This window comes from Pristiophorus japonicus, unplaced genomic scaffold, assembly GCF_044704955.1.
Source record: "Pristiophorus japonicus isolate sPriJap1 unplaced genomic scaffold, sPriJap1.hap1 HAP1_SCAFFOLD_417, whole genome shotgun sequence".
Classification (NCBI taxonomy): Eukaryota; Metazoa; Chordata; class Chondrichthyes; family Pristiophoridae; genus Pristiophorus; species Pristiophorus japonicus.
Genome location: NW_027254058.1, coordinates 53,796 through 75,615, shown reverse-complemented (window position 1 = coordinate 75,615; position 21,820 = coordinate 53,796). Strand labels below are relative to the sequence as shown.

At 48.1% G+C, this 21,820-nt stretch overlaps 1 protein-coding gene across 1 annotated transcript in view; it reads left to right on the top strand.

Annotated features, from left to right (window-relative positions):
- The window catches only part of trappc10 (trafficking protein particle complex subunit 10), a 64,867-nt gene extending 44,682 nt beyond the window's left edge, over positions 1–20,185 (top strand). Inside the window, exons 11-13 of the mRNA XM_070873102.1 lie at positions 5,438–5,615; positions 8,194–8,388; positions 18,277–20,185. Of these exons, the coding sequence (XP_070729203.1) occupies positions 5,438–5,615; positions 8,194–8,388; positions 18,277–18,515 (612 nt within the window). The 3' untranslated portion in view covers positions 18,516–20,185. The remainder of the gene's footprint in view (positions 1–5,437; positions 5,616–8,193; positions 8,389–18,276) is intronic.
- The last annotated feature ends 1,635 nt before the right edge of the window (positions 20,186–21,820 follow it).

Genomic DNA, 21,820 nt, shown 5'->3' with positions numbered 1-21,820 from the left:
CTGCCTTCTGACCCCTGTACTGTGCAGTGACCCTGCCCTCTGACCCCCTATAACCGTGCAATGACCCCTGGACCATGCAGTGACCCTGCCTTCTGACCCCTATACGTGCAGTGACTCCTGACCCCTGTACCGTGCAGTCACCCTGCCCTCTGACCCCCTATAACCGTGCAATGACCCCTGTACCATGCAGTGACCCTGCCTTCAGACCTCTATACGTGCAGTGACTCCTGACCCCTGTACCATGCAGTGACTCCTGCCCTCTAACCCCTGTATCATGCAGTGACCCTGCCTTCTGACCCCTGTATCATGCAGTGACCCTGCCTTCTGACCCCTGTACCATGCAGTGATCCTGCCTTCTGACCCCTGTACCGTGCAGTGACTCCTGCCCTCTAACCCCTGTATCATGCAGTGACCCTGCCTTCTGACCCCTGTGCCATGCAGTGATCCTGCCTTCTGACCCCTGTACCATGTAGTGACCCTGCCCTCTGACCCCCTATAACCGTGCAATGACCCCTGTCCCATGCAGTGACCCTGCCTTCTGACCCCTATACGTGCAGTGACTTGTGACCCTGCCCTCTGACTTCAAGCGGGTACGTCGGAGAGGCAGAGCAGCAGAATCGGGAGGCCTACAAAAGGCCCATCAGTTGGGAGGCGCCAGCGGGAGGTTGAGGAGAGGCGGAGCAGCAGAGTCGGGAGGCCTACAAAAGGCCCATCAGTCGGGAGGCCAACGGGGGGTCGAGTCGGCGTCCTATCAAAGTCCGGGGAGTCGGAGGGCTACCGGTGCAGCTGCAGCAGGAAGGCAAAAAAGAAGTAGAAATAAATCGAAAGGTGACGTCCCAGCCAAGGGGGTAAGTGATTGGCTGGTGATTGGTCAGTAGTTTTTCTTTTTCTTTTCTATATCGGTAAGTAACCTTTAGCATTGTTGTTGCCAAATTAAGTTAATCTAAGGGGTTAAATCATGGCAGGACAGCTCGGACAGGTGTTATGCTCCTCCTGTACTATGTGGGAAATCAGTGACGCTTCTGGTGTCCCTGACGACTACATGTGCGGGAAGTGTATCTGCCTGCAGTTCCTGACGGACCGCATTGCGGCCCTGGAGCTGCGGGTGGATTCACTCTGGAGCATGCACAATGCTGAGAATGACGTGAATAGCACGTTTAGTGAGTTGGTCTTACCGCAGGTAAAGCCAGATAGGGGATGGGTGACCAACAGGAAGAGCAGTGCAAGGAAGGTAGTGCAGGGGTCCCCTGCGGTCATCCCCCTGCAAAACAGATACACCGCTTTGAGTGCTGTTGAGGGGGATGACTCATCAGGGGAGGGCAGCAGCCGCCAAGTTCATGGCACCGTGGCTGGCTCTGCTGCACAGGAGGTCAGGAAAAAGAGTGGGAGCGCTATAGGGGATTCAATTGTAAGGGGAATAGAGAGGCGTTTCTGCGGCCGCAACTGAGACTCCAGGATGGTATGTTGCCTCCCTGGTGCCAGGGTCAAGGATGTCTCGGAGCGGGTGCAGGACATTCTGAAAATGGAGGGTGAACAACCAGTTGTTGTGGTACATATAGGTACCAACGATATAGGTAAAAAACGGGATGAGGTCCTACAAGATGAATTTAAGGAGTTCGGAGCTAAATTTAAAAAGTAGGACCTCAAAAGTAGTAATCTCAGGATTGCTACCAGTGCCACGTGTTTGTCAGAGTAGGAATCGCAGGATAGCTCAGATGAATACGTGGCTTGAGGAGTGGTGCAAGAGGGAGACATTCAAATTCCTGGGGCATTGGAACTGGTTCTGGGGGAGGTGGGACCAGAACAAACCGGACGGTCTGCACCTGGGCAGGACCGAAACCAATGTCCGAGTGGGAATGTTTGCTAGTGCTGTTGGAGAGGAGTTAAACTAGCATGGCAGGGGGATGGGAACCAATGCAGGAAGGCAGAGGGAAATAAAATGGAGGAAGATGCAAAAGATAGAAAGGAGAATAGTAAAAATGGAGGGCAGAGAAACCCAAGGAAAAAAGAAAACAAAAAGGGCCACATTACAGCAAAATTCTAAAGGGACAAAGTGTGTTAAAAAGACAAGCCTGAAGGCTCTGTGCCTCAATGCGAGGAGTATTCGGAATAAGGTGGACGAATTAACTGCGCAGATAGCAGTTAATGGGTATGATGTAATTGGCATCACGGAGACGTGGCTCCAGGGATATTCAACATTTAGGAAGGATAGGCAGAGAGGAAAAGGAGGCGGGATGGCCTTGCTGGTTAAAGAGGAAATTAATGCAATAGTAAGGAGGGACATTAGCCTGGATGATGTGGAATCGGTATGGGTGGAGCTGCGGAATGCCAAAGGGCAGAAAATGCTTGTGGGAGTTGTGTACAGACCACCAAACAGTAGTAGTGAGGTTGGGGACAGCATCAAACAAGAAATTAGGGATGTGTGCAATAAAGATACAGCAGCTATCATGGGCGACTTTAATCGACATATAGATTGGGCTAATCAAACTGGTAGCAATGCGGTGGAGGAGGATTTAGTGGAGTGTATTAGGGATGGTTTTCTAGACCAATATGTCGAGGAACCAACTAAAGAGCTGGCCATCCTAGACTGGGTGATGTGTAATGAGAAGGGACTAATTAGCAATCTTGTTGTGTGAGGCCCCTTGGGGAAGAGTGACTATAATATGGTAGAATTCTTTATTAAGATGGAGAGTGACACAGTTAATTTGGAAACTAGGGTCCTGAACTTAAGGAAAGGTAACTTCGACAGTATGAGGCGTGAATTGGCTAGAATAGACTGGCAAAGGATACTTAAAGGGTTGACGGTGAATAAGCAATGGCAAACATTTAAAGATCACATGGATGAACTTCAGCAATTCCTTGTCTGGAGTAAAAATAAAACGGGGAAGGTGCTCAACCGGGGCTAACAAGGGAAATTAAGGATAGTGTTAAAACCAAGGAAGAGGCATATAAATTGGCTAGAAAAAGTAACAAACCTGAGGACTGGGAGAAATTTAGAATTCAACAGAGGAGGGCTAAGCGTTTAATTAAGAGGGGGAAAATAGAGTACAAGAGGAAGCTTGCAGGGAACATAAAAACTGACTGCAAAAGCTTCTATAAATATGTGAAGAGAAAAAGATTAGTGAAGACAAACGTAGGTCCCTTGCAGTCGGATTCAGGTGAACTTATAATGGGGAACAAAGAAATGGCAGACCAAATGAACAAATACTTTGGTTCTGTCTTCACGAAGGAAGACACAAGTATCCTTCCGAATATACTAGGGGACAGTGGTTCTCGTGAGAAGGAGGAACTGAAGGATATCCTTACAAAGCGGGAAATTGTGTTAGGGAAATTAATGGGATTGAAGGCCGATAAATCTCCAGGGCCTGATGGTCTGCATCCCAGAGTACTTAAGGAAGTGGCCCTAGAAATAGTGGATGCATTGGTGATCATTTTCCAACAGTCTATCGACTCTGGATCAGTTCCTATGGACTGGGCAGTAGCTAATGTAACACTTTTTAAAAAAGGAGGGAGAGAGAAAATGGGTAATTGTAGACTGGTTAGCCTGACATCAGTAGTGGGGAAAATGTTGGAATCAATCATTAAGGATGAAATAACAGCGCATTTGGAAAGCAGTGACAGGATCGGTCCAAGTCAGCATGGATTTATGAAAGGGAAATCATACTTGACAAATCTTCTGGAATTTTTTGAGGATGTAACTAGCTGAGTAGACAAGAGAGAACCAGTGGATGTGGTATATTTGGACTTTCAAAAGGCTTTTGACAAGGTCCCGCACAAGAGATTGGTGTGCAAAATGAAAGCACATGGTATTGGGGGTAATGTACTGATGTGGATAGAGAACTGGTTGGCAGACAGGAAGCAGAGAGTCGGGATAAACGGGTCCTTTTCAGAATGGCAGGCAGTGACTAGTGGAGTGCCGCAGAGCTCAGTGCTGGGAGCCCAGCTATTTACAATATACATTAATGATTTAGATGAAGGAATTGAGTGTAATATCTCCAAGTTTGCAGATGACACTAAACTGGGTGGCGGTGTGAGCTGTGAGGAGGACGCTAAGAGGCTGCAGGGTGACTTGGACAGGTTAGGTGAGTGGGCAAATGAATGGCAGATGCAGTATAATGTGGATAAATGTGAAGTTATCCATTTTGGGGGCAAAAACACGAAGGCAGAATATTATCTGAATGGCGGCAGATTAGGAAAAGGGGAGGTGCAACAAGACCTGGGTGTCATGGTTCATCAGTCATTGAAAGTTGGCATACAGGTACAGCAGGCGGTGAAGAAGGCAAATGGTATGTTGACCTTCATAGCGAGGGGATTTGAGTATAGGAGCAGGGAGGTCTTACTGCAGTTGTACAGGGCCTTGGTGAGGCCCCACCTGGAATATTGTGTTCAGTTTTGGTCTCCTAATCTGAGGAAGGATGTTCTTGCTATTGAGGGAGTGCAGTGAAGGTTCACCAGACTGATTCCAGGGATGGCTGGACTGACATATGAGAAGAGACTGGATAAACTGGGCGTTTATTGACTGGAGTTTAGAAGGATGAGAGGGGATTTCGTAGAAACGTATAAGATTCTGACAGGACTGGACGGGTTAGATGCGGAAAGAATGTTCTCGATGTTGGGGAAGTCCAGAACTAGGGGACATAGTCTTAGGATAAGGGGTAGGCCATTTAGGTCTGAGATGAGAAGAAAATTCTTCATTCAGAGAGTTGTTAACCTGTGGAATTCCCGACCGCAGAGAGTTGTTGATGCCAGTTTATTGGATATATTCAAGAGGGAGTTAGATATGGCCCTTACGGCTAAAGAGATCAAGGGGTATGGAGAGAAAGCAGGAAAGGGGTACTGAGGGAATGATCAGTCATGATCTTGTTGAATGGCGGTGCAGGCTCGAAGGGCTGAATAGCCTACTCCTGCACCTATTTTCTATGTTTCTATGACCCCTATAACCGTGCAGTGACCCTGACCCCTGTACCGTGAAGTGACCCTGCCCTTTGATCCCTGTACCGTGCAGTGATCTTGCCCTCTGACCCCTGTACGGTGCAGAGACCCTGACCCCTGTACTGTGCAGTGATCCTGACCCTATACGTGCAGTGACCCCTGACCCTATACGTGCAGTGACCCCTGACTCCTGGATCATGCAGTCACCCTGCCCGTTGACCCCTCTACCGTGCAGTGACCCCTTTACCGTGCAGTGCCCTTGCCCTCTGACCCCTGTACCGTGCAGTGACTTTGCTCTCTGACCTCTGTACCATGCAGTAACCCTGTCCTCTGACCCTGTACTGTACAATAACCCTGGCCTTTGACCCTCTTGACCGTGCAGTAACCCTGCCCTCTGACCCCTCTTCCGTGCAGTAACCCTGACCCCTGCCCTCTGACCCTGTACCGTGAAGTAACCCTGCCCCCTGATCCTGTACTGTGCAGTAACCTTGCCTTCTGTCCCCAGACACTGTACGATGTTAAAGCTGAAATCTTCCCTCCCCTCGGAGCCGAGATGTGTAAGATGGGAACCCTGTGCAATCTGGAGGTGTCGATCGTGCGACTGTCCGACCTCACCGAGGTGGATAAAGATGAGGCGCTGGCGGAGAGCGACGGCTATTGTACCACCAGACTGATGTATGAAGGTACGTGGTTCCTGGGGCACAGCCCCGTTCCTCCCAATGCCTGGAATTCCACATCAAGTTAATTCCTATTTGAACAAGCAGCTTCAGTGTTGAAAGTGTAACGGTCACCCCATTGGGTCCAGTTAGGGTCAAGATTATTGCATGGGTCCAGACTTTGGGCTGTGCCTCTTTAATTCATGTTACCCTCAATGCACCAGCTTTTCCTATCTCCCACCCAGCCTTTCGCAGGGAGCTTTACTCTGTGTCTCATCCCCTGTATCTGCCCTGGGGGTGTTTGATGGGACAGTGTAGAGGGAGCTTTACTCTGTATCTAACCCGTGCTGTACCTGTCCTGGGAGTGTTTGATGGGGACAGTGTAACATAGAAACATAGAAAATAGGTGCAGGAGTAGGCCATTCGGCCCTTCGAGCCTGCACCACCATTCAATAAGATCATGCCTGATCATTCCCTCAGTACCCCTTTCCTGCTTTCTCTCCATATCCCTTGATCCCTTTAGCCGTAAGGCCCATATCTAACTCCCTCTTGAATATATCCAATGAACTGGCATCAACAACTCTCTGCGGCAGGGAATTCCACAGGTTAACAACTCTCTGAGTGAAGACGTTTCTCCTCATCTCAGTCCTAAACGGCCTGCCCCTTATCCTAAGACTGTGTCCCCTGGTTCTGGACTTCCCCAACATCGGGAACATTCTTCCCGCAACTAACCTGTCCAGTCCAATCAGAATCTTATGTTTCTATGCAATCCCCTCTCATCCTTCTAAACTCCAGTGTATAAAGGCCCAGTTGATCCAGTCTCTCCTCATATGTCAGCCAAGCCATCCCTGGAATCAGTCTGGTGAACCTCTGCTGCACTCCCTCAATAGCAAGAACGTCCTTCCTCAAAACTGAACACACTATTCCAGTGGGGCCTCACCAAGGCCCTGTACAACTGCAGCAAGACTCCACTGCTCCTATACTCAAATCCCCTAGCTATAAAGGCCAACATACCATTTGCCTTCTTCACCGCCTGCTGTACCTGCATGCCAACTTTCAATGACTGATGAACTATGGCACCCAGGTCTCGCTGCACCTCCCCTTTTCCTAATCTGCTGCCATTCAGATAATATTCTGCCTTCGTGTTTTTGCCCCCAAAGTGGATAACCTCATTTATCCACATTATACTGCATCTGCCATGTATTTGCCCACTCACCTAACCTGTCCAAATCACCCTGCAGCCTCATAGCGTCCTCCTCACAGCTCACACCGCCACCCAGTTTAGTGTCATCTCAAACTTGGAGATATTACACTCAATTCCATCATCCAAATCATTAATGTATATTGTAAATAACTGGGGTCCCAGCACTGAGCCCTGCGGCACTCCACTAGTCACTGCCTGCCATTCTGAAAAGGACCCGTTAATCCTGACTCTCTGCTTCCTGTCTGCCAACCAGTTCTCTATCCACATCAGTACATTACCCCCAATACCATGTGCTTTGATATTGCACACCAATCTCCTGTGTGAGACCTTGTCAAAAGCCTTTTGAAAGTCCAAATACACCACATCCACTGGTTCTCCCTTGTCCACTCTACCAGTTACATCCTCAAAAAATTCCAGAAGATTTGTCAAGCATGATTTCCCTTTCATAAATCCATGCTGACTTGGACCAATCCTATCACTGCTCTCCAAATGCGCTGCTATTTCATCCTTAATGATTGATTCCAACATTTTCCCCACCACTGATGTCAGGCTAACAGGTCTATAATTACCCGTTTTCTCTCTCCCTCCTTTTCTAAAAAGTGATACATTAGCAACCCTCCAGTCCATAGGAACTGATCTAGAGTCGATAGACTGTTGGAAAATTATCACCAATGCATCCACTATTTCTAAGGCCACTTCCTTAAGTACTCTGGGATGTAGACTATCAGGCCCTGGGGATTTATTGGCCTTCAATCCCGTCAATTTCCCTAACACAATTTCCCGCCTAATAAGGATATCCTTCAGTTCCTCCTTCTCACTAGACCCTCGGTCCCCTAGTACATCCGGAAGGTTATTTGTGAAGACAGAACCAAAGTACGTGTTCAGTTGGTCTGCCATTTCTTTGTTCCCCATTATAAATTTACCCGAATCCGACTGCAAGGGACCTACGTTTGTCTTCACTAATCTTTTTCTCTTCACATATCTATAGAAGCTTTTGCAGTCAGTTTTTATGTTTCTGGCAAGCTTCCTCTCATACTCTCGTACCTGTCTGGGACTGTCTGATGGGGACAGTGTAGAGGGAGCTTTGGTCTGTATCTAACCCCGTGCTGTACCTGCCCTGGGAGTATTTGATGGGACAGTGTAGAGGGAGCTTTACTCTGTATCTAACTCATGCTGTACCTGCTCTGGGAGTGTTTGATGGGACAGTGTAGAGGGAGCTTTACTCTGTATCTAACCCGTGCTCCATGCTGACACATGATACATCAACTGTCGCTTGGTCTACAGCAGAACTATTGTTTAAGAGGTGATTGAGGTAAGACTGCACAGCCCTCGTCCTGAGCCAGGCAGTGGTAATTGCTCCAGTTCTACAGAGTGTTAAAATAGTCTGTTTATTCTTTACAGTTGTTGACAACAGCAGTAACTGGGCGGTGTGTGGCAAGAGTTCCGGGGTGGTCTCCATGCCCGTGGCTGCCCGGGCCACTCACAAGGTGCACATGGAAGTGATGCCGCTGTTCGCCGGGTTCCTGCCATTCCCAGACGTCAAACTCTTCAAGTACCTTCCCTTCCAGCCCTGCCAGCCCGGGCAAACGGACACGGGTAAGAGTTCGATCAAACTACTGAAAGTCTTTGACAAGGCCCCACACAGCAGACTGTTGGAGAACGTGAACATAAGAAATAGGAGCAGAAGACGGCCATTTGACCCCTTGAGCCTGCTCTGCCATTTAATAAGATCATCGCTGATCTGATCTTGGGCTCGGCTCCACTTCCCGGCCCGCTCCCCTTTATTTCCTTATCGCTCAAAAATCTGTCGATCTCCGCCTGAAATATATTCAATGACCCAGCCTCCACAGCTCTCTGGGGCAGAGAATTCCACAGATTTACAACCCTCAGAGAAGAAATTCCTCCTCAACTCAGTTTTAAATGGTGGCCTCTTATTCGGAGACTATGTCCCATAGTTTTAGTTTCCCCTGAGTGGAAATATCCTCTCTGCATCCTTGTCGAGCATCCACATTATCCTATATCTTTCGATAAGATCACCTCTCATTCTTCTGAACTCTCATGAGTATAGGCCCAATCCATTCAACCTATCCTCATAAGTCAACCCTCTCATCTCCGCAATCAACCTCGTGAACCTTCTCTGAACAGCCTCCAATGCAAGTATATCCTTCCTTAAATACGGTGACCAAAACTGTACGCAGTACTCCAGGTGTGGCCTCACCAATATCCTGTACAGTTGTAGCAGGACTTCTCTGCTTTTATACTCTATCCCCCTTGCAATGAAGACCAACATTCCATTTGCCTTCCTGATTACTTGCTGTACCTGCATACTAACTTTTTGTGTTTCATGTACAAGGACCCCCAGGTCCTTCTATACTGCAGAACTTTGCGATTTTTCTTCATTTAAATTATAATTTGCTTTTCAATTTTTTCTGCCAAAGTGGTTAACCTCACATTTTCCCACATTATACTCCATCTGCCAAATTGTTGCCCACTCACTTAGCCTGTCTATATCCCTTTGCAGATTTTTTGTGTCCTCCTCACAATTTGCTTTCCTACCTATCTTTGTATCATCAACAAACTTGGCTACAATACACTCAGTCCCTTCATCCAAATCATTAATATAGATTGTAAATAGTTGGGGTCCCAGCACTGATCCCTGTGCCACCCCACTAGTTACTGAATGGGAAATGACCCATTTATCCCGACTCTCTGTTCTCTGTTAGTTAGCCAATCCTCTATCCATGCTAATATATTACCCCTAACCCCGTGAACTTTAATCTTGTGCAGTAATCTTTTATGTGGCACCTTGTCAAATGCCTTCTGGAAATCCAAATACACCACATCCACTGGTTCCCCCTTTATCCACCCTGCTCGTTACATCCTCAAAGAACTCCAGCAAATTTGCCAAACATGATTTCCCTTTCATATAATCATGCTTTTCTAAATGTCCTGCTATTGCTTCCTTAATAATGGACTCCAGCATTTTCCCAACAACAGATGTTAGGCTAACTGGTCTATAGTTTCCTGCTTTCTGTCTCTCTCCTTTTTTAAATAGGGGCGTTACATTTGCGGTTTTCCAACCCACTGGGACCTTCCCAGACTCCAGGGAATTTTGGCAGACGACAACCAATGCATCCACTAGAAACATAGAAAATAGGTGCAGCAGTAGGCCATTCGGCCCTTCGAGCCTGCACCACCATTCAATAAGATCATGGCTGATCATTCCTTCAGTACCCCGTTCCTGCTTTCTCTCCATACTCCTTGATCCCTTTAGCTGCAAGGGCCATATCTAACTCCCTCTTGAATATATCCAATGAACTGGCATCAACAACTCTCTGCGGTAGGGAATTCCATAGGTTAACAACTCTCTGAGTGAAGTAGTTCTTCCTCATCTCAGTCCTAAATGGCTTACCCCTTATCCTTAGACTGTGTCCCCTGGTTCTGGACTTCCCCAACATTGGGAACATTCTTCCTGCATCTAACCTGTCCAGTCCCTTCAGAATTTTATATGTTTCTATGAGATCCCCTCTCATCCTTCTAAACTCAAGTGAATACAGGCCCAGTCGATCCAGTCTCTCCTCATATGTCAGTTCTGCCATCCCAGGAATCAGTCTGGTGAACCTCCGCTGCACTCACTCAATAGCAAGAATGTCCTTCCTCAGATTAGGAGACCAAAACTGAACACAATATTCCAGGTGGGGCCTCACCAAGGCCCTGTACAACTGCAGTAAGACTTCCATGATCCTATACTCAAATCCCCTTGCTATGAAGGCCAACATATCATTTGCCTTCTTCACCACCTGCTGTACCTGCAAGCCAACTTTCAATGACTGATGAACCATGACACCTGGGTCTCGCTGCACCTCCCCTTTTCCTAATCTACCGTCATTCAGATAATATTCTGCCTTCGTGTTTTTGCCCCCAAAGTGGATAACTTCACATTTATCCACATTATATACACTAACCTGTCCAAATCACCCTGCAGCCTCTTAGCTTCCTCCTCAAGCTCACACCGCCAGTTTAGTATCATCCGCAAACTTGGAGATATTGCACTCAATTCCATCATCCAAATCATTAATGTATATTGTAAAGAGCTGGGGTCCCAGCACTGAGCCCTGCGGCACTCCTGGTCACTGCCTGCCATTCTGAAAAGGACCCGTTTATCCCGACTCTCTGCTTCCTGTCTGCCAACCAGTTTTCTATCCACGTCCGTACATTACCCCCGATACCATGTGCTTTGATTTTGCACACCAATCTCTTGTGCGAGACCTTGTCAAAAGCCTTTTGAAAGTCCAAATGCACCACATCCTGGTTCTCCCCTGTCTACTCTACGAGTTACATCCTCAAAAAATTCCAGAAGATTTGTCAAGCATGATTTCCCTTTCATAAATCCATGCTGACTTGGACCTATCCTTTCACTGCTTTCCAAATGTGCTGCTATTTCATACTTAATAATTGATTCCAACATTTTCCCCACTACTGATGTCAGGCTAATTGGTCTATAATTACCTGTTTTCTCTCTCCCTCCTTTTTTAAAAAGTGGTGTTACATTAGCTACCCTCCAGTCCATTGGAACGGATCCAGAGTCAATAGACTGTTGGAAAATGATCACCAATGCAGCTACTATTTCTAGGGCCACTTCCTTAGATACTCTGGGATGCAGACTATCAGGCCTGGGGATTTATCGGCCTTCAATCCCATCAACTTCCCTAACACAATTTGCTGACTAATAAGGATTTCCTTCAGTTCCTCCTTCTCGCTAGATCCTCAGTCCCCTAGTATTTCCGGAAGGTTATTTGTGTCTTCCTTCGTGAAGACAGAACCAAAGTATTTGTTCAATTGTTCTGCCATTTCTTTGTTCCCCATTATAAATTCACCCGAATCCGACTGCAAGGGACCAACATTTGTCTTCACTAATCTTTTTCTCTTCACATATCTATAGAAGCTTTTGCAGTAATTTTTTATGTTTCCGGCAGGCTTCCTCTCATACTCTATTTTCCCCTTTTTAATTAAACCCTTTGTCCTCCTCTGCTGTATTCTAAATTTCTCCCAGTCCTCCAGCTTGCTACTTTTTCTGGCTAATTTGTATGCCTCTTCCTTGGATTTAACACTATCCTTAATTTCCCTTGTTAGATCATCTTCCCCGTTTCATTTTTACTCCAGACAGGGATGTACAATTGCTGAAGTTCATTCATGTGATCTTTAAAGGTTTTCCATTGCCTATCCACCGTCAACCCTTTAAGTATCATTTGCCAGTCTAATCTAGCCAATTCGCGCCTCATACCATCAAAGTTACCTTTCCTTAAGTTCAGGACCCTAGTTTCTGAATTAACTGTGTCACTCTCCATCTTAATACAGAATTCTACCATATTATGGTCGCTCTTCCCCAAGAGGCCTCGCACAACAAAATTGCTAATTAGTCCTTTCTCATTACACATCACCCAGTCTAGGATGGCCAGCTCTCTGGTTGGTTCCTCGACATATTGGTCCAGAAAACCATCCCTAATACACTCCAGGAAATCCTCCTCCACTACATTGGTACCAGTTAGGTTAGCCCAATCAGTATGTAGATTAAAATCGCCCATGATTACTGCTGTACCTTTATTGCATGCATCCCTTATTTCTTGTTTGATGCTGTCCCCAACCTCACTACTACTGTTTGGTGGCCTGTACACAACTCCCACCAGCGTTTTTTGCCCTTTGGTATTCCGTAGCTACACCCATACCGATTCCACATCATCCAAGCTAATGTCCTTCCTTACAATTGCATTAATTTCCTCTTTAACCAGCAACGCCATCCCGCCTCCTTTTCCTTTCTGTCTATCCTTCCTAAACGCTGAATACCCGGGGCGTGTGTTTATACTGGGGGACAGTGTTTATACCCGGGGTCTGGCGTAAAAATAAAAAAGGGAAGGTGGCTCAACTGTGGCTATCAAGGGAAATCAGGGATAGTATTAAAGCCAAGTAAGTGGCATACAAATTGGCCAGAAATAGCAGCGAACCTGGGGACTGGGAGAAATTTAGAACTCAGCAGAGGAGGACAAAGGGTTTGATTAGGGCAGGGAAAATAGTGTACGAGAGGATGCTTGCAGGGAACATTAAAATGGACTGCAAAAGCTTTGAGATATGTAAAGAGAAAAAGGTTAGTAAAGACAAATGTAGATCCCCTGCAGTCAGAATCGGGGGAAGTCATAACGGGGAACAAAGAAATGGCAGACCAATTGAACAAGTACTTTGGTTCGGTATTCACTAAGGAGGACACAAACAACCTTCCGGATATAAAAGGGGTCAGAGGGTCTAGTAAGAAGGAGCAACTGAGGGAAATCCTTATTAGTCGGGGAATTGTGTTGGGGAAATTGATGGGATTGAAGGCCGATAAATCCCCATGGCCTGATGGACTGCATCCCAGAGTACTTAAGGAGGTGGCCTTGGAAATAGCGGATGCATTGACAGTCATTTTCCAACATTCCATAGACTCTGGATCAGTTCCTTTGGAGTGGAGGGTAGCCAATGTAACCCCACTTTTTAAAAAAGGAAGAAGAAAGAAAACAGGGAATTATAGACCGGTCAGCCTGATATCGGTAGTGGGTAAAATGATGGAATCAATTATTAAGGATGTCATAGCAGCGCATTTGGGAAGAGGTGACATGATAGGTCCAAGTCAGCATGGATTTGTGAAAGGGAAATCATGCTTGACAAATCTTCTGGAATTTTTTGAGGATGTTTCCAGTAGAGTGGACAAGGGGGAACCAGTTGATCTGGTGTATTTCAACAGGGTCCCACACAAGAGATTAATGTGCAAAGTTAAAGCACATGGGATTGGGGGTAGTGTGCTGACGTGGATTGAGAAATGGTTGTCAGACAGGAAGCAAAGAGTAGGAGTAAATGGGTACTTTTCAGAATGGCAGGCAGTGGCTAGTGGGGTACCGCAAGGTTCAGTGCTGGGGCCCCAGCTGTTTACATTGTACATTAATGATTTAGACGAGGGAATTAAATGTAGAATCTCCAAATCTGCGGATGACACTAAGTTGGGTGGCAGTGTGAGCTGCGAGGAGGATGCTATGAGGCTGCAGAGTGACTTGGATAGGTTAGGTGAGTGGGCAAATGAATGGCAGATGAAGTATAATGTGGATAAATGTGAGGTTATCCACTTTGGTGGTAAAAACAGAGAGACAGACTATTATCTGAATGGTGACAGATTAGGAAAAGGGGAGGTGCAACGAGACCTGGGTGTCATGGTACATCAGTCATTGAAGGTTGGCATGCAGGTACAGCAGGCGGTTAAGAAGGCAAATGGCATGTTGGCCTTCATAGCGAGGGGATTTGAGTACAGGGGCAGGGAGGTGTTACTACGGTTGTACAGGGCCTTGGTGAGGCCACACCTGGAGTATTGTGTACAGTTTTGGTCTCCTAACTTGAGGAAGGACATTCTTGCTATTGAGGGAGTGCAGCGAAGGTTCACCAGACTGATTCCCGGGATGGTGGGACTGACATATCAAGAAAGACTGGATCAACTGGGCTTGTATTCACTGGAGTTCAGAAGAATGAGAGGGGATCTCATAGAAACGTTTAAAATTCTGATGGGTTTAGACAGGTTAGATGCAGGAAGAATGTTCCCAATGTTGGGAAAGTCCAGAACCAGGGGTCACAGTCTAAGGATAAGGGCTAAGCCATTTAGGACTGAGATGAGGAGAAACTTCTTCACCCAGAGAGTGGTGAACCTGTGAAATTCTCTACCACAGAAAGTCGTTGAGGCCAATTCACTAAATATATTCAAAAAGGAGTTAGATGTAGTCCTTACTACTAGGGGGATCAAGGGCTATGGCGAGAAAGCAGGAATGGGGTACTGAAGTTGCATGTTCAGCCATGAACTCGTTGAATGGTGGTGCAGGCTCCAAGGGCCGAATGGCCTACTCCTGCACCTATTTTCTATGTTTCTGTGTCTGTTTCCACAAAGATGGGAGGAAAAGCAATGTGTGAGGAGGACACACAAAATCTGCAAAAGGACATAGACAGGCTCAGTGAATTTGGTAAATGGCATATAATGTTGGAAAGTGCAAGGTCATGCACTTTGGCAGAAAAAAATCAAAGAGCAAGTTATTATTTAAATGGAGAAAGATGGCAAAGTGCCGCAGTACAAGAGGGGTACTTGTGTATGAAACACAAAAGGATAGTATGCAGGTACAGCAAGTGATCAGGAAGGCCAATGGTATCTTGGCCTTTATTGCAAAGGGGATGGAGTATAAAAGCAGGGAAGTTTTGCTAGTTATACAGGGTATTGGTGAGGCCACACCTGGAATACTGCGTGCAGTTTTGGTTTCCATATTTACAAAAGGATATACTTGCTTTGGAGGCAGTTCAGAGAAGGTTCACTAGGTTGATTCTGGAGATGAGGAGGTTGACTTATGAGGAAAGGTTGAGTAGGTTGGGCCTGTACTCATTGGAATTCAGAAGAATGAGAGGTGATCTTATCGAAACGTGTAAGATTATGAGGGGGCTTGACACGGTGGATACAGAGAGGATGTTTCCACTGATGGGGGAGGCCAGAACTAGAGGGCATGATCTTAGAAAAAGGGGCCGCCCATTTAAAACTGAGATGAGGAGAAATTTCTTCTCTGAGGGTTGTAAATCTGTGGAATTCGCTGCCTCAGAGAACTGTGGAAGCTGGGACATTGAATAAATTTAAAACAGAAATAGATAATTTCTTAAACGATAAGGGGGTAAGGGTTATGGGGAGCGGGCAGGGAAGTGGAGCTGAGTCCATGATCAGATCAGCCATGATCTTATTGAATGGCGGAGCAGGCTCAAGGGGTCGTATGGCCTATTCCTGCTCCTATTTCTTATGTTCTTATGTTCTATCTTCCCTCTCTTTATTTTTTTTTAGTCATTCTTTGCTGTCCTCCCACGAGTCTTGGCCACATTGTATGCCCTTGTTTTCAATTTGATACCATCCCTTATTTCCTTAGTTAGCCACGGATGGTTATCCCTTCTCTTGCAGTCTTTCCTTCTCATTGGGATATATTTTTCTTGAGAGTTATAAAATATCTCCTTAAATGTCTGCTACTGCTTATCAACCGTCCCACACTTTAATCTATTTTCCCAGTCCACTTTAGCCAACTCTGCCTTCATACCTTTGTAGTCTCCTTTATTTAAGCTTCGACACTGATTTGAGATTCACTTTCTCACCCTCCAACTTGATTTGAAATTCAACCATATTATGGTCACTCATTCCAAGAGGATCCTTCACTACGAGATCATTTATTAATCCTGTCTCATTACACAGTACCAGATCGAAGATAGCCTGCTCCCTGGTTGGTTCTGCAACGTACTGTTCAAAAACTATCCCGGATACACTCTATGAACTCTTCCTCAAAGCTACCCTGGCCAATTTGCTTTGTCCAATCAATATGAAGTTTAAAATCACTCATGGTTATTGCTGTTCCCTTTTTACAAGCCTCCATTATTTCTTGATTTATACTCCGCCCAACAGTGTAGCTACTGTTAGGGGGCCTATAGACTACGCCCACCAGCGACTTTTTCCCCTTATTATTCCTCACCTCCATTCAAACTGATTCTGCATCTTGATCTTCTGAACCAATATCGTTTCCCACTAACTCACTGATCTCATCCTTTATTAACAGAGCTACCCCACCTCCTTTTCCTTTCTGTCTGTCCTTCCCAATTGACAAATACCCCTGAATATTTAGTTCCCAGCCTTGGTCACCTTACAACCATGTCTCTGTAATGGCTATCAGATCATACTCATTTGTATCTATTTGTGCTGTCAACTCATCTATTTTGTTATGAATGCTGCGTGCATTCAAAGAGCTTTTAAATTTGCTTTTTTACCATTTTTTCCTGCTTTGACCCCACTTTCAGATTCACCTTTATGTTTATACATTCTGTACCTTCCCGTCACGCTGTGGTTTTCATTTCCCCCGGTGCTACCCTGTTCTATTGCCTTCTCCTTATTCTTTGATTTTTAAATTTCCGCTCACCTGTACCCTCCTCCCCCGCTATTTAGTTTAAAGACTCTCTACAGCCCTAGTTATTCGATTTGCCAGGACCTTAGTCCCAGCAGGGTTTAAGTGGAGCCCGTCCCAACGGAACAGCTCCCTCTTACCTCAGTACTGGTGCCAGTGTCCCATGAACCAAAACCCATTTCTCCCACACCAGTCTTTAAGCCACGTGTTTAACTCTCTGATCTTATTTACCCTATGCACATTTGCTCGTGGCTCAGGTAGTAATCCAGAGATTATTACCTTTGTGGTTCTGCTTTTTAATTTGGCCCCTAGCTGCTCATAATTCCTCAGCAGAACCTCTTTGTTTGTCCTATTTATGTCGTAGGGGTTATGGAACTAGGGGAGGGGAGCAAATTGGATTTAATTGGATTAGCAGGGAGAGGTGTAAGGGGCGGAGGGGGTAGTGGGTACAGGTCTGTCACTGTATAACACTGGGGTACAATACTGGTGGGTACAGGTCTGTCACTGTATAACACTGGGGTACAGTACTGGTGGGTACAGGTCTGTCACTGTATAACACTGGGGTACAGTACTGGTGGGTACAGGTCTGTCACTGTATAACACTGAGGTACAATACTGGTGGGTACAGGTCTGTCACTGTATAACACTGGGGTACAGTACTAGTGGGTACAGGTCTGTCACCGTATAACACTGGGGTACAGTACTGATGAGTACAGGTCTGTCACTGTATAACACTGGGGTACAGTACTGGTGGGTACAAGTCCGTCACTGTATAACACTGGGGTACAATACTGGTGGGTACAGGTCTGGTGCTGTATAACACTGGGGTACAGTACTGGCGGGTACAGGTCTGTCTGTATAACACTGGGGTACAGTACTGGTGGGTACAGGTCTGTCACAGTATAACAATGCGGTACAGTACTGGCGGGTACAGGTCTGTCAGTGTATAACACTGGGTTACAGTACTGGCGGGTACAGGTCTGTCACTGTATAACACTGGGGTACAGTACTGGCGGGTACAGGTCTGTCACTGTATAACACTAGGGTACAGTACTGGTGGGTACAGGTCTGTCACTGTATAACACTGGGGTACAGTACTGGTGGGTACAGGTCTGTCACTATAACACTGGGGTACAGTACTGGTGGGTACAGGTCATCACTGTATAACACTAGGGTACAGTACTGGTGGGTACAGGTCTGTCACTGTATAACACTGGGGTACAGTACTGGTGGGTACAGGTCTGTCACTGTATAACAGTGGGGTACAGTACTGGTGGGTACAGGTCTGTCACTGTATAACACTGGGGTACAGTACTGGTGGGTACAGGTCTGTCACTGTATAACACTGGGGTACAGTACTGGTGGGTACAGGTCTGTCACTCTATAACACTGGGGTACTGTACTGGTGTGTACAGGTCTGTCACTGTATCACACTGGGGTACAGTACTGGCGATGTTTCTGTGGTGACGAGTGTTTTATTCTGTGGTTGCTGCCCCTGCAGATAGTTGGATCGAGAACGACACCCTGTCCTTGGACAAGAACCTTGATGATCAGGTGGAGATCAGCAGTTTGAGGAGCCGTGGAAGCACCCATTCCTCAGGTAGCAGCGAGCACAAGGGCGTGCCGATGCCACGCTTGTTACCGTTCTCCACTGGCCAGGTCTTCAACACAAGCGCCAGTATGCAGATCCTTGTGCTCCCAAGCCAGGACGACCACATGTTAGAGGTTAACGTGACGTGACGGCGCTGTGACATAACGGCATTCTGTAACGTTACATGACGCTGCTATGAAATGTAACGTGACGTAACGTTACCTGCCGGCGCTCTCGCATCACGGGACGCCGCTCTGTGACAGGAGCCGTTCACGGAGATTCTGTAAATGTTGCTGTACAGTCATCTGATGTGGGAGTGGTGGTGTAATTACGTTCCGTCTTTGTATAAGTCACACCGCAAAATTGGTGATTTTTTTTAAATGAAAAAGAAATGATCTAATTTGGTGTAAAAGTCACATTTTGATGGCAAGCTTAACAGCCCCTTTCACACCCAACTACACCGGCACTGTCCCAGGTCACCTGCTGTGCACCCCCTGACATTCAGGGGCCAGGAGTGATGGTGCTCCCACACCGCTCGGTGCCAGCTCCTGATACCCTGACATTCTCTGGGCGAGGCTGCACCACATCATTGCCGGGCTCGGCACCAGGGCCGGAACTGCCAACCGTGCGGGAGTGGCTGAGCCTGGGCGTCTGCGGCAGGACAGCCCCCCGACTGCCCCTCACACCCCCCCCCCCCCCTACCGACTGACTGCCCTCACCCCAACCCCCGACTGCCCCCCACACACCCCGACTGACTGCCCTCACCCCAACCCCCGACTGCCCCCCACACACCCCGACTGACTGCCCTCACCCCCCCCCAACCCCCAACTGCCCCCCACACACCCCGACTGACTGCCCTCGCCCCCCCCCCCACCAACTGACTGCCCTCCACACACCCCTCCCCCAACCCCCGACTGAGTGCCCTCGCCCCCCCCCCCACCAACTGACTGCCCTCCACACACCCCTCCCCCAACCACCGACTGACTGCCCTCGCCCACCCCCCCCATGACTGACTGACCTCGCCCCCTCTCCCGCCGACTGAGTGCCCTTGCCCCCCCCAACTGACTGCCCTTCATACACCCCCAACCCCCGACTGACTGCCCTCGCCCTGCCCTCCCCCCCCCCCCCCACGACTGACTGACCTCGCCCCCCCCCTGCCGACTGAGTGCCCTTGCCCCCCCCAACTGACTGCCCTCCATACACACACACACACCCCCCGACTGACTGCCCTCCTCCCCCCCCCGACTGCCCTCCACACCCCCCCCCCCCTGACTGCCCCCCGACCCCTGACTGCCCACACACGGTGCCATTCTCTCCGGCTCTCACCTGCCCTTCACTTATTGTTGAAATGATTTCAGACTCGGAATGGAGTCTAAATGAATAAATCTTTATTTATTTACATTATTCTTAATTTTTCATCCAGGTTTAATTATATAAATATAAATCTATATATATATATATATATATATAGTAATATAAAGTTTTGAGGCTTGTTTTGGTGTGGGTGGTGACTGGCGCTGCTCACAGTATCGGACACTGGGACCTACTGCCCTCTCACACCTCAGGTCGGACTGATAGTTCGAGAGGCAGTGGTCCCTGACACCGAGGGGCTTGGTAAAGAGCGGCCAGCCCAGTCAGCGAGGGCACCAGGCCATCGCCCCACTGCGCTGAGAGTTCTCAGGACTCAGCGTTCAGTATTCACACTGACTGGGGGTCATCTGACAGCTTGTCCCCCTGTAAATTTCATCCCTCCGGTAATCATCACAGAGTGAAACTGTAAGCATTATAAAAATCTATATCCTCAACACCTTGCACGCAATGGCTGGCTCATGTCTTTATTTCACCTTCGGGTGGGGGGGGGGGCGTGTTGGGGAGTGTCGGGGGGGTGGGGGGAGCGGTGCGGAGGTTGAGGGGTGTGTCGGGCGTGGGTTGCGGGGGGGGGAGGGTGTGGGTCGAGGTGTGGGTGGGGGGGGGATGTGGGTGTGGGGTTCGAGGGGTGTGTCGGTGTGGGTGGGGGGGTGTGGGGATCGAGGGGTGTGTCGGGCGTGGGTGGGGGGGGTGTGGGGATCGAGGGGTGGGTGGGGGGGGGTGTGGGGATCGAGGGGTGGGTGGGGGGGGTGTGGGGATCGAGGGGTGGGTGGGGGGGGGTGTGGGGATCGAGGGGTGGGTGGGGGGGGGTGTGGGGATTGAGGGGTGTGTCGGGCGTGGGTGGGGGGGGATGTGGGTGTGGGGTTCGAGGGGTGTGTCGGGCGTGGGTGGGGGGGGGGGTTGTTGGGGGTGGGGATGGAGTTGCAGAGGGGTTATGTTAGAACACAGGGGTTACTCCACTACTAATCCAGGGACCTGGACTAACAATCTGGAGATGTGGGTTCAAACCCCACCACGGCAGCTGGGGAATTTATATTCAGTAAATTAAATCAATCTGGAATTAAAAAGCTAGTCTCAGTAATGGTGACCATGAGACTATCGGATTGTCGTGGTTCACTGATGTCCTTACCTGGTCTGAGCCTATATATGATCCAGACCCACAATAATGTGGCTGACCATTTACTGCCCCCTGAAACCGCCCAACCAGTCATTCAGTTGTAACAAACTGCTACAATGAACACCACACGGACTGCAGTGGCTCAAGGTGGCAGCTCACCACCACCTGCTCACGGGCAATTAGGGATGAGCAATAAATGCCGGCTTTGCCAGCGACGCCCACATCCCAGGAATTAATTTTAAAACAGTAACTATTGGTACTGCACTTTATCTGACAGACATACAAGCCCCGCCCCCACCCCGAATCATTCCCTCCACGTGGTGCCGAGAAGCAGGACCTGAGGCCCGAGACTCTGCTCAGGCCCTACTCTTCACACACCCCCCGCCACCTCCACTGTGTGGGTTAACCGGACCATTGCTGCACTGCACCCCGCGCCTGGTCTGACCGGACTGTCAGGAGCGGTGGGTTCATCCCCGTGATTGACAGCGATGTCGATTGCGGGTTGGGTGTGTGTTGGTGGATCGTCGATGGTGATGTCCTCTTCAAGTCGTTCCTGGTTGTCAGTAAATCGTAATTTGGTCTGATCTAAATGCTTTCTGCAGGTTTGGCCATTTAACAGTTTGATTATAAACACCGTATTCCCTTCCTTGGCCAAAACAGTGCCAGCAACCCATGACCGTAATTCAGGACAAACACAGGGTCGCTAACATCAATGTCACGTGAAACAGCCGCGCGATCGTGGTCCATGTTCTGCTGGTGTTGCCGGGTTTCCACGTGATCATTAAGATCTGGGTGGACTAGGGAGAGTCTGGTTTTGAGGGCTCTCTTCATTAACAATTCTGGCGGGGGAACCTGGTGAGTGAGTGGAGTCACGTCCGGTAACTGAGCAGAATGCGAGACAAGCGGGTCTGCAGGGAGCCGTCCGTCACGCATTTCCTGCTCTGCTTGATTGTTTGAACTGTCCGCTCC